Source organism: Argiope bruennichi, chromosome 6, assembly GCF_947563725.1.
Source record: "Argiope bruennichi chromosome 6, qqArgBrue1.1, whole genome shotgun sequence".
Classification (NCBI taxonomy): Eukaryota; Metazoa; Arthropoda; class Arachnida; order Araneae; family Araneidae; genus Argiope; species Argiope bruennichi.
Window position 1 is genome coordinate 54,170,532 of NC_079156.1, and position 13,263 is coordinate 54,183,794.

General features: G+C 26.6%; 1 protein-coding gene across 2 annotated transcripts; it reads right to left on the reverse strand.

The window, feature by feature from the left end:
• Positions 1–227: 227 nt before the first annotated feature.
• LOC129972689 (BTB/POZ domain-containing protein 17-like) lies at positions 228–11,383 on the reverse strand. Of its 2 annotated transcripts, none has more exons than XM_056086910.1 (5): positions 11,270–11,383; positions 9,342–9,731; positions 6,428–6,676; positions 4,923–5,110; positions 228–2,906 (listed from the first exon to the last, which is right to left on the reverse strand). In XM_056086910.1, exons 2-5 carry the CDS (start codon positions 9,624–9,626, stop codon positions 2,102–2,104), a joined length of 1,527 nt encoding a protein of 508 aa, XP_055942885.1. In that variant the 5' UTR covers positions 9,627–9,731; positions 11,270–11,383; the 3' UTR covers positions 228–2,101. The 2 variants fall into 2 exon arrangements, with proteins under 2 accessions (XP_055942885.1, XP_055942886.1); XM_056086911.1 differs by having other exon boundaries at positions 11,293–11,364.
• Positions 11,384–13,263: the final 1,880 nt, after the last annotated feature.

The window sequence follows — 13,263 nt, forward strand, 5'->3', positions numbered from 1 at the left end:
GCAATTTTATTAGAGAGTATGCAAGAAAGTTTTGGGATGATCAGTGCCATTGATTTTATCTAATAGATTTTGCTTTTTAAATTCACTAAATATATGCAAAATTTGCAATTATGGCCATGCAACCATATAATATGTCATAATCTTGTTCATAAATAAGAATGAAATTCCAGATTGAAATATGAAAGTGCATAACTCCTTCATAAAAAAAACTTCAAAAAAAAAAAAAATGAAGAAACCATCTTTCCAAATTTTATTCTGTACCAAGCAAAAAATATCATAACTGTTTAATGCATAATCACATAATTAAGAATTCTGGAAAGCTAAATGGAATTTAAAATACATAGGGCTATTAAATATGATATAACACCATTATACAAAATTCTAAATAAATTGGAAGACAGCAAAGGAATTCAAGAAATGTACAGTGTAAACAGTCAGACTTTAAGCTATTATAGAGTTCCTTATAAAGCATAAAAGTTAGCAAATTATTAACTTGATTACAAGAGCAAACACAAAGCATTCCTACATTCTCAAGTACAGAATGAAATTCTTGAAACATCTAAAATGGCGCAATTTCAGAAGAAATATTTTATCCTTCTAACATATATTTGCACTTTCTTATATCTTTCATTTCTTTTCCTTTCTTAATACTAAAAAATATCATTGACAAGTTTTCATGTACATGCATATGATACAAATATTAATCATTACATATAAAATAAATGGGCATTTTAACATATTTTATCTTGAGAATAAGTATCAAAATTCAACAAAGATTAAATGTATATTCTCAAGATGAAAAATATTAATAAGAAATTTAAAGGAAATAATATCTAAACAATGAAAACATTTCATGTATAAATTACTATTAATACAATAACACTTCTCGATACAAAAGAATACATATACCTTCCTTATGCTTTAACTGTGCACTTGCTATTCATTTGTGGAACAGACTAATTCTTTCTTCTAGATATCTTGTATACAAAATGATTAACTCAAATTTCTTATATAAAAATTTCCGTTTCCGTATTACTATAAAGTTGACTAAACTAGCCATGGATTATGCAATTTATATAATAAAATTTTGCAATTCATTTTGGAGAAAAAATTATCTTCATACATATAAAACTGCTTAATAAATTTATATGCTGTAACTGTTACATATGATGTTCTTTGATTCAGAATTCTCCATGCTTTATATACTGTTTTTAATTCAGTTATCCAAAAAGTTAAGAAAAATTAATGATTTGATCGCTTTTAACTTATTAACTATAATGTTCATAAATAGAATTTTAGTTATCAAAAAATGACTGAATAAATTTTAGCTTTATTCAAAACAAGTAATAAAGTTTTTTATTTTTTTAATATTCATATTGCAAGCAATTATAAGGCCAATTTTGTGTTATTTAAATTCACCATTTAGTTAATAATAATTGGATGATAGATATAAAAATTCACTTCAGAAAATCTGTAAATATATATATTTAAATTAAAACTGACAAGTATGAGCATTTCTCAATAATGTTAGATATAATTTGAAGAAAAATAACAGGGAAACTTAATTTTTCAAAAATTAATACAAATATGCTTGTATCAATGTATTATTAATAATATAACGTCTCAAATAAAAATCAATAATTAAAAAATACTAACAAAATTTAGTTAATATATAAAACATGTGTTTAAAATTTTAAAATATATAAAACAAAACTAAAACTTCTTAAGAAATCTGAAGGAATACATATTTAATACATACAAACTGAATAAAATAATTTGTGATAACAGGAACTAATATTTCTCAATGCTATACATACAATTACTGTTCATTTACTACAGGATTAAATGTGATTACCATATAACTCAATATTAACTGTACAAAACATCTTTAAGCATATTATTAAGCATTATAAATAAAATTCTACAATCAATCATTTCAAAACCAAAGCACTTTAAATGTGTGGAAGTATACAAATATTCTTTAAAAAATAAATGCACATAAAAAAAAAATCGAAGTTTGAATATCTTCTTCCAAATTAATACATAACAGGCACATGATTTGAAGAAAATCATAATTATCTGCTTACAACTTGACAAACCACTAAAATGTAGGAAGCGGTGTAATAACAACATGTAATTTCAAACAATCAGAGTTAGGTCCAGTTAAATAGACTGACCTACCAGCACGTAAATCATTGAGATCTTCATATGGAACAAGATCATTTATATTCAGCATTCGCTCTTCCTCAGAGAATACAAAATTTTTCTGTACCACTCGACGGATATGCTCCAAACCATCTTGCTTACCACAAATTAAAATTCCCACAGAAACTCTTGCTATATCATCTGGATCTTTCTGAGTGAGTGATAATCTCACCGTTTTTGACACAGATTCTGGTATCTCCAATGTGCCTTGCCATACAATCAGATAGAACTTCTTAAACCATACTCCTTTCGGATATATATCAACAGTCCACTCAAAAAAGTGGTCAGAATGGGCATCTTGAAAGCTGATGGGTGTGTTGAAAACCAATGTCCTTACACCATAGGTGGTTAAGGCAGGGTAATTTTCTATGATTAGAGATGCACTCCACTGTTCTGTTGTATATAAACGAGGCGTGAACAACAGTTGTCCATTCTTTTCTTGAAGAACAGAAAGAACTCTATGATCATTGTGATTATTATGAAAAGCCATTGCCAAGGCCATTCGCTCTATAAAAAAATCCTTGAAACGACTAGTCAGTGAATGAATCAGCAGACTAGCAAGTTGTCGAGGTGACATCATGGGAAAGCGAACATGTGACATGACTTCTGTCACTAGATGTTTAAAATGATACTGGGCTTCTGATTCTCTGTGCAATGACAACAGTTTCTTTTCTTGAATTGAAAGCCATTTGGCAACACATCTATTAAAAAAAAGAAACTAATCAATAAAGAAGCATTAATTTTTAAAGAAATTTTCAAAGCACGCAAATGTATGATATGTTAACAAGTATTTTCTACTACTATTCATAGTTTATCAATCAGCTAAAAAAAAACAAAAAAACTTTTAACTATTCAAAGCAGAATATTTCATGACTAATACAATAAAAATATCAGAACATCAAGATTAATTTATTGATATAATATCCAAAATAATTGATTCAAGAAATCAAAGTGTAAAATTCTACATATAGCAATATATATTAATTAAAATACATAAAAAAACATATAGCAATATATAATGAATAAAATATTTTTTAAAGTTTAACATTATTTAAGTGCATTAACTCCCCTTAAAAAAAGTATTAAAATAATGCTAATATAAATCAAATTCATCTATTATTTTAAAAAAATCGTTTGATTTAAAATTCTTCATATTACTTACATCTTTTAAAAAAAATCCACCCATATTTTAATTGTGTTACTAAAACTATCAGATTAATATACAGCAAATACATTTTGAAAACTGGTGATTTTTACAAGTCCAATAATTCTATTTGTAATTTCAAATAACATAACACCTTCATCATTACAGATATATCCAATATGCATTAAAACAACATTAATAAATGGACAAACAACACTTCTAAAAAAGACAAAGCATAATGTTCTTAACTTCGAATTTAGGGGGGGGGGATTGTTTCTATATTTAATAAAACATAATTTGAATAAAATAAAAAAAAACTCTCAGGTGGAATTTATTACACTTATGATAATATCTAGTTTAATTAAATAAACTGTATAAATAGCATAATTGAAAAAAAAATACTCACAATGCAAATAAAACTTATAACTCTAAAATTGCAGTAAATTTACATGTATACATACATTTTTTATAGTTTTTAATCTTTAGTTCTCTCTTTCTGTATGTATATATATATACATATACGAGTAGAAAATCAATAGGATAAAAATTCCCTATTGCCCAAATGAAACATTTAAGACAGAAAAATATTCATCTTTGATAATAATAACCAATTAAACAATTAAATAAAGTCTTAACTTCTTATAAAAGCAAAATAATATTCGCATAAAGAGAATAAAAAATTTCCACAGGAAAAACAATGATGCAAATGGTGAAGGAAAATCATAACATAGAAGCTCTTACATTTATTATGCAAAAGCTCTTAAATGAATGTTTTAAACACAATTAATTGAATGAAACAAATAATGGAATTTAAGATTAAATGCTGAAAACAAATGTTCAAAGGAAACAGAATGATGGATGCATATAATTTAAAGCCATTTCTTTATAATGTAGTAATATTAAGTTAAAATCAAAATTTAAAATTGCAGAAGAAAAATTTTCTATAAAACACACATTTGTTTATATACATATCAGATATATATTTGCCAAATCATAAAGGGGTGGGGGAACTGAAATAAAATTATTAAAATGAGATTTGAATCTATTTTTTTTTTTTTTTTTCAAAGTCTGGCTGCAACAAAAAATAAAATGAATTTTACTTTTGATTCAATGACACTTGTTGGTTGTAATGGCACCCAAAAAGTGGCAAGAAAAAAATGTTGCCAATTTGGCGATTTCAATAATCAAACTATATAGTATATGATTCGTACATTCAAAATTGTTCATAATAAATAATAAAGCACTTAAGTATATTTTTATAATTTGACAAACCTTTTTCTTGGCACTTTTTGGTTGTTGTTAAAACCCAATTTTACCAACACAACAAGACAAGCAACAGGTGCCCCCCCCCTCCCCAAAAACTTAAATGAAATAATTCTTTTTAAATATTAAGAAACTTCACTTTTTTTTTTTTTTTTTTTACCTTGAATTCATGATGATGCATCTGACTAATGAAATTATACATTTTTATTCATAAAAGCACAACATTTCAATTTTTTTAACAACGGACAAACAATACATTACATTTTAATGCAAAAGCGACATTTGACATTCTTTAATAATTAATACTTACTGAAAAACAGCAACTTCATCGCTAATAACTAAATCTGACTTTTGAAGGAAGCTTATAAGAACATCAGTCTCAAGAGTTCCAAAATCCTCCATCTCGCCAACCAATTCAAAATTCCAGGTGATGAAACTTGCACAAGCTTTATATACCAAACTATGTCCACAATTTAATGTGTATTGCAACCACAACACCTACAAATAGAAGTTTAAATCTTGTCATATGTATTTGGTTAAAAAAACACTAAAAATCAAACATGCATTATTCAGATTTAAGATACATTTAATCAACATTTAAGATATTTCAGATATTAAACTAAATAAGATAAAAACAATTACTGATTACAAATTCAATTTCTACAAGCATTATCATACTACTTTAATAAGTGACAATAGTCAATAACAAGTCAAGTTGAGAGTACTTAGAAATATACATATAAACAGCCAAATCACCGACAAATTATGCAATATTTCTTATAAATCTTGCTGTTATAAAAAAAACTTTCAATGAAATTTTAAAAAATAGAATTACTTGGAAAATCAAATATATTAATGTTTAATATTAAACTCCATTTCAATAAAGCCACTTTACCTGTTTAAAAACTGTATAGCCTCAAATTCAAAACTACTTAACAGGGTGAAATAACAAATTATATTTCTATGACCAAATGTTAATGTTGTTGTCAGACATTATAAATCGGCATTTTCTTTAAGACATAAATTATATCTTTTATTTTGTAACTCGCAACACAAGACTTCATCACACTCTATATCAATACTTGAAAAAAATGTATAATTTTTTGTAACTTTTAAGTTTTAATAACTAATTTAAATATAATATTTTTTTATAACTTATAAAAGTGTTATAACATTTCAATATCATTCAAAGGTATGCTGCATAATTACATTTTAGAAATAAACATTTCCAAAACAAAGAAATATTGAAAACCATAAATCACTTTTAGTCTTCAAAATGAAAGATTTTAGGTATATTTCTGATAGCAGTGCCCAGATTATTACTAAGTTTAAGTATTGAAGAACAATATTCAGCACTAAGAGTGATGTTGAAAGTTGCTGCTAAGATAAGCTTTTATCTGGGATCCTGTCAGCAAATAAGTATCAATAATTTTTTCTTACTTATAGATAAATTAAAACATTTTAAAGTGCATGAGAACATAGAGAAAAAATGCTACTGGCTACTGATTAAAAGGCAAGCCTTGCACTATTTTCATTATTATAGAAAAATACTTTAAATATAGGAAAATAAATTTAACTTCTTCATTTTTATTGAAATTATATATTAAATGAACGAAATTAATCGTTTTACAATAAATCTTAGAAATGTATTAGCAATTGATATAATCATTATACTTTTGGCAAATGATTAAATTTAAACTGAATGCCTGTATTTCAATTAAAAATCAAAAGAAAATTTTGATTGGAGACTAGATAACATAGAAATTAAATTCATAAATAAGGTATTTCAGATAAGAAAGAAAGATAATTAATTACCAATTGATTATGCCTTGTTGCAGATACCACATGTCTGCACATATAATCAACACACAGATGAACCAAATCTTTAACATTATACTTATCAGCAAGAGTCACCAAAGGTAAAACAAGGAAATGGTTTATATGAAGTTTTCCTGTATATAAATATTTCAAAAAATCTGGAAATACTAGAACACAAGCTGGATCTTCCTGCAAACATATTTTTGTCTCTTGTGATTCACTCCAGTTAGGATTCATTAACATAACCTAAAGTAAAAATGATGACAATATAATTAAAGATAAATTAGTTATTTATTCCAATTTTTATTATTTCAGTTTTGTTTTTTTTAATTATGAAAATAACTTTTCAAATATAGCATTTCAGTATTTAAAATCACTTTGATTTCCTAACTTTTTTTTTTTTGACAAAATTAGACAATTAATTGGCAGATGTTACATTTATTGTAACTGGTGGTTAATCACCAAAAAAATCATTAAATATGTCATGTTAGTCTATTGACAATGTTTTTTAAAAACATTTAAGCGTAAAGTTCACCAATGGCATGCAGTAAATGCATAAGTACTCAATTTTCATACTCTGAAATGATTTTGGTTTCAAAGATAAAATATGATTGATCTGATCTATCAAATTAGAATAAAAGTATTTCATAATTCTTTAAAATTAAACATCTAACATGCAAAAGCAGTTTGTTGATCACTATACTGTTTGAGGTTGTCGATTATATTAAAATTAACACAAGTAAATTTGTAAAACTTCAAATTACAACTCACAATATACTATTCATCAATTTGAAAAGAGCACTTTGCAGAATTTAATACTATGAAATCATAATAACTATTAATTTGAAAGACAAGTAAAGACTGCTTCACTACCAATTAAATTTAACTTGTATTAGGTACAAGTAAACTTGTAAAATACATGAATGTATTATGCTCACTATGTATTGTCTTGGTTCCACACAATATTTTAGCTATCTTTATGGACCTTTAATAAATATACTTAAGTAAAAAATAAATTGTAATACAAATATTAAACATTAATCTATATCTATACTTATAATAATGTTCAATGTGTGTGTGTGTGTGTGTGTTGGCGCTCTACAGGCCAGGTCATTTGACATACAGCTATCAAATTTGGTACATGTATACCTTAGAGGTCGGGAATGTGCACCTGGGGTCCCTTTTTTTGAAATTTTAATTAGAATTCTAATTATTAATTAAAAACTAACTTTCCCGCCAAAAAAATCTTCCATTTTCCCCACCGCCAACTTTTCCGCCAAAAAAATCTTCCATTTTTCCTCACCGCCAAATGAATAAAGCTTCAGTTTTATTTTTCTCCCAACAGTAATGAGGCCAGGGTTAACATTTTTCGGCGGATTATTTCAAATGATTCTGTTTATTTTCTTAATGTTTTATGCATTTAAAATTAAACAGTGTTAATTAATCCATGTTTCAGATTCATTCTGAAGTACTTTTGAATTAAAATAACACAGAATAAAGGAAATTAAAAATGTATAATCTGCATAGCTTACCCCAACTGGCGTAGAAAAATTCACGCATTTACGCTGCCGTAACTGGCGAAGAAAATTCACGCATGCGCATTATGTTCTGATTGTTGCCATGACAACCGTTATCAACGGATGATTTAAATTATTTTTAGGTTAGTTGCATGCTTTTGTAAGTAAATTGTATTTATTACAAAAGCAAGCTTTTTGTATATGCTTATAGTTTTAAGTACATCATTTTTTAAGTAGTTTTTTTTTAACCTGCTTTCAATGATTTAAATTATTTTTAGGTTAGTTGCATGCTTTTGTATTTAAATTGTATTTATGTTAGTTATATATTTTTTTGTATATGCTTATAGTTTTAAGTACATCATTTTTTAAGTAGTTTTTTTAAACCTGTTTTCAATCGATTATTTTAAACGATTCATTTTATTTTCTTAGTGTTTGATGCATTTAAAATTAAACATTGTTAATGAATCGATCTGTTCATGATGAATCTGAGAAAATTTTGTTGACAAATTCTTGAGATATTACATAACTTAAGAAAGATATTCTTTAGTGCCCATAAAGTTTAAACGCTCAGTGACTCTATTATCAGTAATCATATTATGAAAAAAAATGCTTTGTTTCAGTAAAAAATATTATTATATTAATTGCAGTTTCGTCATTTCCATTTTAATTTTAAGCATAAACTCTACTGGAACTAACAGAAAATGAGAGAGATACATATTATGTTATGGATGAAGGACTTTATATTATTATGAGTGAATTACATGACTATCAAAATTTGAAGCTTTAAAATATTTGATGAAGAAGCTATTAAAGTAGGAATTACATAAAATATTTAATTATTAAAATTTTAACGAGCATTAAGATTGGCGAACCGGCTGGTCGCCAAAGGCGGCTAGTATGTAATAAACACAAAAGGAGGAAGTGAATCAAAAGATCACTTTACCTAATATGAGGCATGTATTAACTATGACAAATTGAGGGACAGAAAAGCAGGATTAAATGATTTACAGTAGAAGAAAATTTAAAATTTTGAATGATATATTATTAAAAATGATCGAGCTCTATAATTCAAGACTACTTATTATCACGCCATTAAAAAATAACAACTCAAGTGATTAAGATAATTACAAGAATAAACAAATTAAATATTATAAAATGAAATTACCTGCCTATCAAACAGTATCTGTAAGTACAATTTATACAGAATGTTATTTTTTGCTATCATGTAATCATCCTCAGGTTTGTACATTTTTAAAGGTACTTCATAATTCATTTTATTATATTTTTATCTTTTTAGTATTTACACATGTAAAATTAAGATTAAAATATTTCAGATCATTTTACTGATAATAACATATCTGATGAATTCAGAAAAATAAATGACATATGCAAACCTGGAAAACGTCACTGGAAGCACATAATATAAGGCGGTGAGCTGCAAACTGCTTTCCACCAACTTCAAGAGTTATGTCACTAAGAAGCCGCTCAGCATACAAACTGGCTATTTTTTCAAGAACAGTATTAGAATTGTCAATCTGCTGTTCATGTTCTTTGTCACACAATTTATGGCCTTCAGAGTCTTCTGCCCTGGGAAGATTTGTTCTTGGAATGTTGCCCATTGAATCCGATCTCTCATGACGTTCGTTACAACTTGGTTGTTGAGTACGGTTAAAAAACATATTGTATTAGAGTCATTTGGTTATTCAACCCTTAGTCTTCGACACTTGGGAATGCAATTTACCTAACAGCATATAAATCTGTATAATTTTGCTCATTTCTTTAATCTGAAGAGAAAAAAATTCAAGTTAATTAAAATGCATCATAATATTACAAAGTCTAATTATATATCAATAAAATATAATTAGATCATATATATCAATAATTATGAATCATCTGTACTAGATTAAATCAATTAATTTCAGTTCTAGTTTTTTTTAAAAAAAATACTCTAAATTACTATAGGAAAATTATACAACAATTTACACTTTTGATTAAATTTACTAAATGATATCAGATGAAATTATGTCAATAAATAAACATGAACCTATAAATAACAATTTCCTTAAAAAAAACTTCAATCTAAAAAAAAAACAATTTCTTTTACAAACACTAGGGGAAAGCACTTAACCCTTTTTAAATCATAGGAAATATGTTTACCACCAAATGCATCAATCTTTATTTGAATATGTAAATTGGCATAAGTTCTGACAAATTTTTCAATAAGATAAAAACTAAAATGCTCTAGTTCCTTATCACATATGAAATGTTGATTTTTTGCATTTAGTTAATAATTAAATGAATTAATTAATCAAATCAAATTTATCTAATAAGCTAAATGAATCAGTTTTCCTTAGCCAATCTGAAATCTAAAAATATTTTAATAATATAATATACCATGATTAGAAAAAAATGTCTCTTTAAAGAGTTAATGAGAAACACTTTACTTACTTACTTTGTAATCACTTTTAATTTTTAAAGCAATTATAAAGAAAAGCTTTTGCTTCAATTTTCTTTTGGTAAATTATTTAGAAAAATCTTTTTTAACAAGTTACTTAGGCATATTCCAAAGTCTCAAAAAAAAAAAAAAATCTTTCATAATATTCAGTAGCAGATATTTGTATTGAAACAATTAAAGCATTTTCCTAATATTATTTTCATTTATTGAAATATATTGTGCGGTAAAAAAATGAAAATAACTTCTGCTATGATTCAAACACACACAGAAAAATAATGTTTGAAATGCTATCACACAGTTCAATTAACGATTTGAGCTTGTAATAATAGTAACTTTCAACATTCATTATAATAATAATATAATTTTAAGTAGAAGTTTTTATGAAATAATTATGAACCATCTATATTTAAATAAATCAATTAAATTAATTTCTAGTTCTTAAGCTATATTTTAGAACAGAAGTACAGTAATGAATCATGTAATACTTCGCAACGATCAGCAAAACTTCTCACAGAAAGGAAAATAACAATTTATATATCATTTAATCTTTCTAGTTTTTAAGCTATATTTTAGAACAGAAGTACAGGAATGAATCTTTAATACTACGCAACGATCAGCAAAACTTCTCATATAAAGCAAAATAACAATTTGTATAACATTTAATCTCAGATAAAAATAATAAATGAAAAACATTTCATCTTTCTTTCATTAAACAATTCAATATAATGAACCATGCAATAATGGAGTGCATATAGGTGGTAGCATGAAAACGCCATTCAAATTTCATGGAAATTTTAGATTTAAGAAGGAAATTAATTCGAAAATGGATTTCAGCAATCTAATTCATAATTTTAATTTGACTCATACTTTTTAATTACTTGAAAACATACAGTAAACAAGCCCATCAGCTGTAAAACAGTTTGTTGTAGTTGCCGTTCTAGGAACTTGTCAATGATGTTGCCACCTATTGTATAGTTTCATGTTTATGGTTATGGGGAATTTATGAAGAAAGGAATTCCTTTTTCACATGACGCCTTTCTTGAAATCGAAATCATTCTAAAAACGAGCACTGAAATACAATTTTTCAATATTATTCTTAGTAACCAAAAGATAAAAAATTTTGAGATGTCAATCAAAATAAAATAAATCTAATACAACTGATTGAATTTGTAATAGAATACTTCGAAAATAAGTGAACTCCTTCAGAAAAATTTAAATGTAATAAATATGAGAATACTATAAAAGATAAAATACAAATTATGTGATTTGCTGATATAATATTTTTACAACTGCATTTCCAAATATATATATTGAAACAAAGGAAGTGAAAATTTCCAAATTTAAATATCGTCATGAGATTAGAGATGCATAATCCACGATTTTTGAATAACAAATAATATTGCTATTGTTATTTTTAAATATGTGTTCCAAATATCTGTTATTTCATTCATATTATTAATTAAAAATTATTACTTAATATTAAATATAAAATTTATTAATTGTAATTAATACTTAATTTACTAATTTAATTAACGTGTGATTGAATTAATTTATCTGTTTCAGCTTACTTCTTAAATTTGATTTTTTCAAAACTATTTATTTAATTTCTTTATTGGAGTAAACCATTTTCTGAAAAATTTGAATTCAATATATATGTCATTTCTTTAAAATGTTTACTTTAGTTCTATATTTTACCAATAGATGGCGCCAGCAGTACACAGAATATTTATAATTAAAGTCATGTCACAAGCAATTAAAAATGATCTGTATGGAATAGTCCATCATCAAATATGAATATCGGTCACTCCCTTAAAGTGGAGCGGTGACTTCGCACTTTCCGGTAAAGCCTTGCACTTTCCGGTGAAATCACCGCTCCGATAAGTTTCAGTGATATGCAATTCAATGATACGATACGATAATTCCAATAACCGGTCCGTTCAATTTTCAATCCAATCACAGATTTCTTTCGAGAGCTTCCATTGGACAGATCGTATCGATTGCTAAATTTCAGTGATATCGTATCAATTGTTACTTTCTATCGGGATCCAAAACCTGTAATCGAAATATCATCAGTAAGATCGTATCAAGGATTTGAATCACACCCCTCTTTGAAAAGTATTGATCACTTGTATTTGTGACTTTTTGATATTGGTTATGTAATAACCACTCTGAAAATATTTGTCATCTCTACATGAGATTATAGTTGCGGCATAAATAGGGATGACGAATATTTTCAGAGCGGTTATTGCGTAACCAATATCAAAAAGTCATAAATACAAGTGATCAATACTTTTCAAAGAGGGGTGTGATTCAAATCCTTCATACGATCTTACTGATGATATTTCGATTACAAGTTTTGGATCAAGATAGAAACTAACAATCGATACGATATCACTAAAATTTGCCGGAGCGGTGACGATACGATCTGTGGTGACGCTTTATAAGCCAGATAACAGCTACGAGACATGAGAAATTTCTTTTGTCTTGTGGTCTTGTTACTCGGCTACGAACCCAAAGGTTGCGAGTTCGATCCTTGCCTATCGCCAGTAGTAACATTGGTGACCCGATGACGTGATACGCAAAAAAACTTCATACAACTGTTGTAGCGCCCTCTACCAGAAATAAATAAAATCAAAGCCAATAAAAAATGAAAAAAAAATGAAGCTGATAAACAATTGGCCAATAAATAAATAAAGCTGATAAATAATCAGCCAAAAAAAAAAAAATGGATAAGACGCTACAGCCAATATATCACCACTAATAACAGCAAAAACAGGACAAAAAAATCGTTCGTCTCACCTCCGACGCACTGAAGGGGGAGTAATGTGGTGACGCTTTATAAGCCAGATAACAGCTACGAG

What these genes read in the sequence shown, in the direction of transcription:
- LOC129972689 (XM_056086910.1), bottom strand. Translation starts at nt 9,626, where the DNA reads ATGTTTTTTAACCGTACTCAACAACCAAGTTGTAACGAACGTCATGAG. An exon ending in CTTCCAGTGACGTTTTCCAG is followed by an intron (nt 6,677 to 9,341) that starts GTTTGCATATGT and finishes TTTTTACTTTAG; the next exon opens with GTTATGTTAATGAATCCTAA. An exon ending in GATGAAGTTGCTGTTTTTCA is followed by an intron (nt 2,907 to 4,922) that starts GTAAGTATTAAT and finishes TTTTTTTAATAG; the next exon opens with ATGTGTTGCCAAATGGCTTT.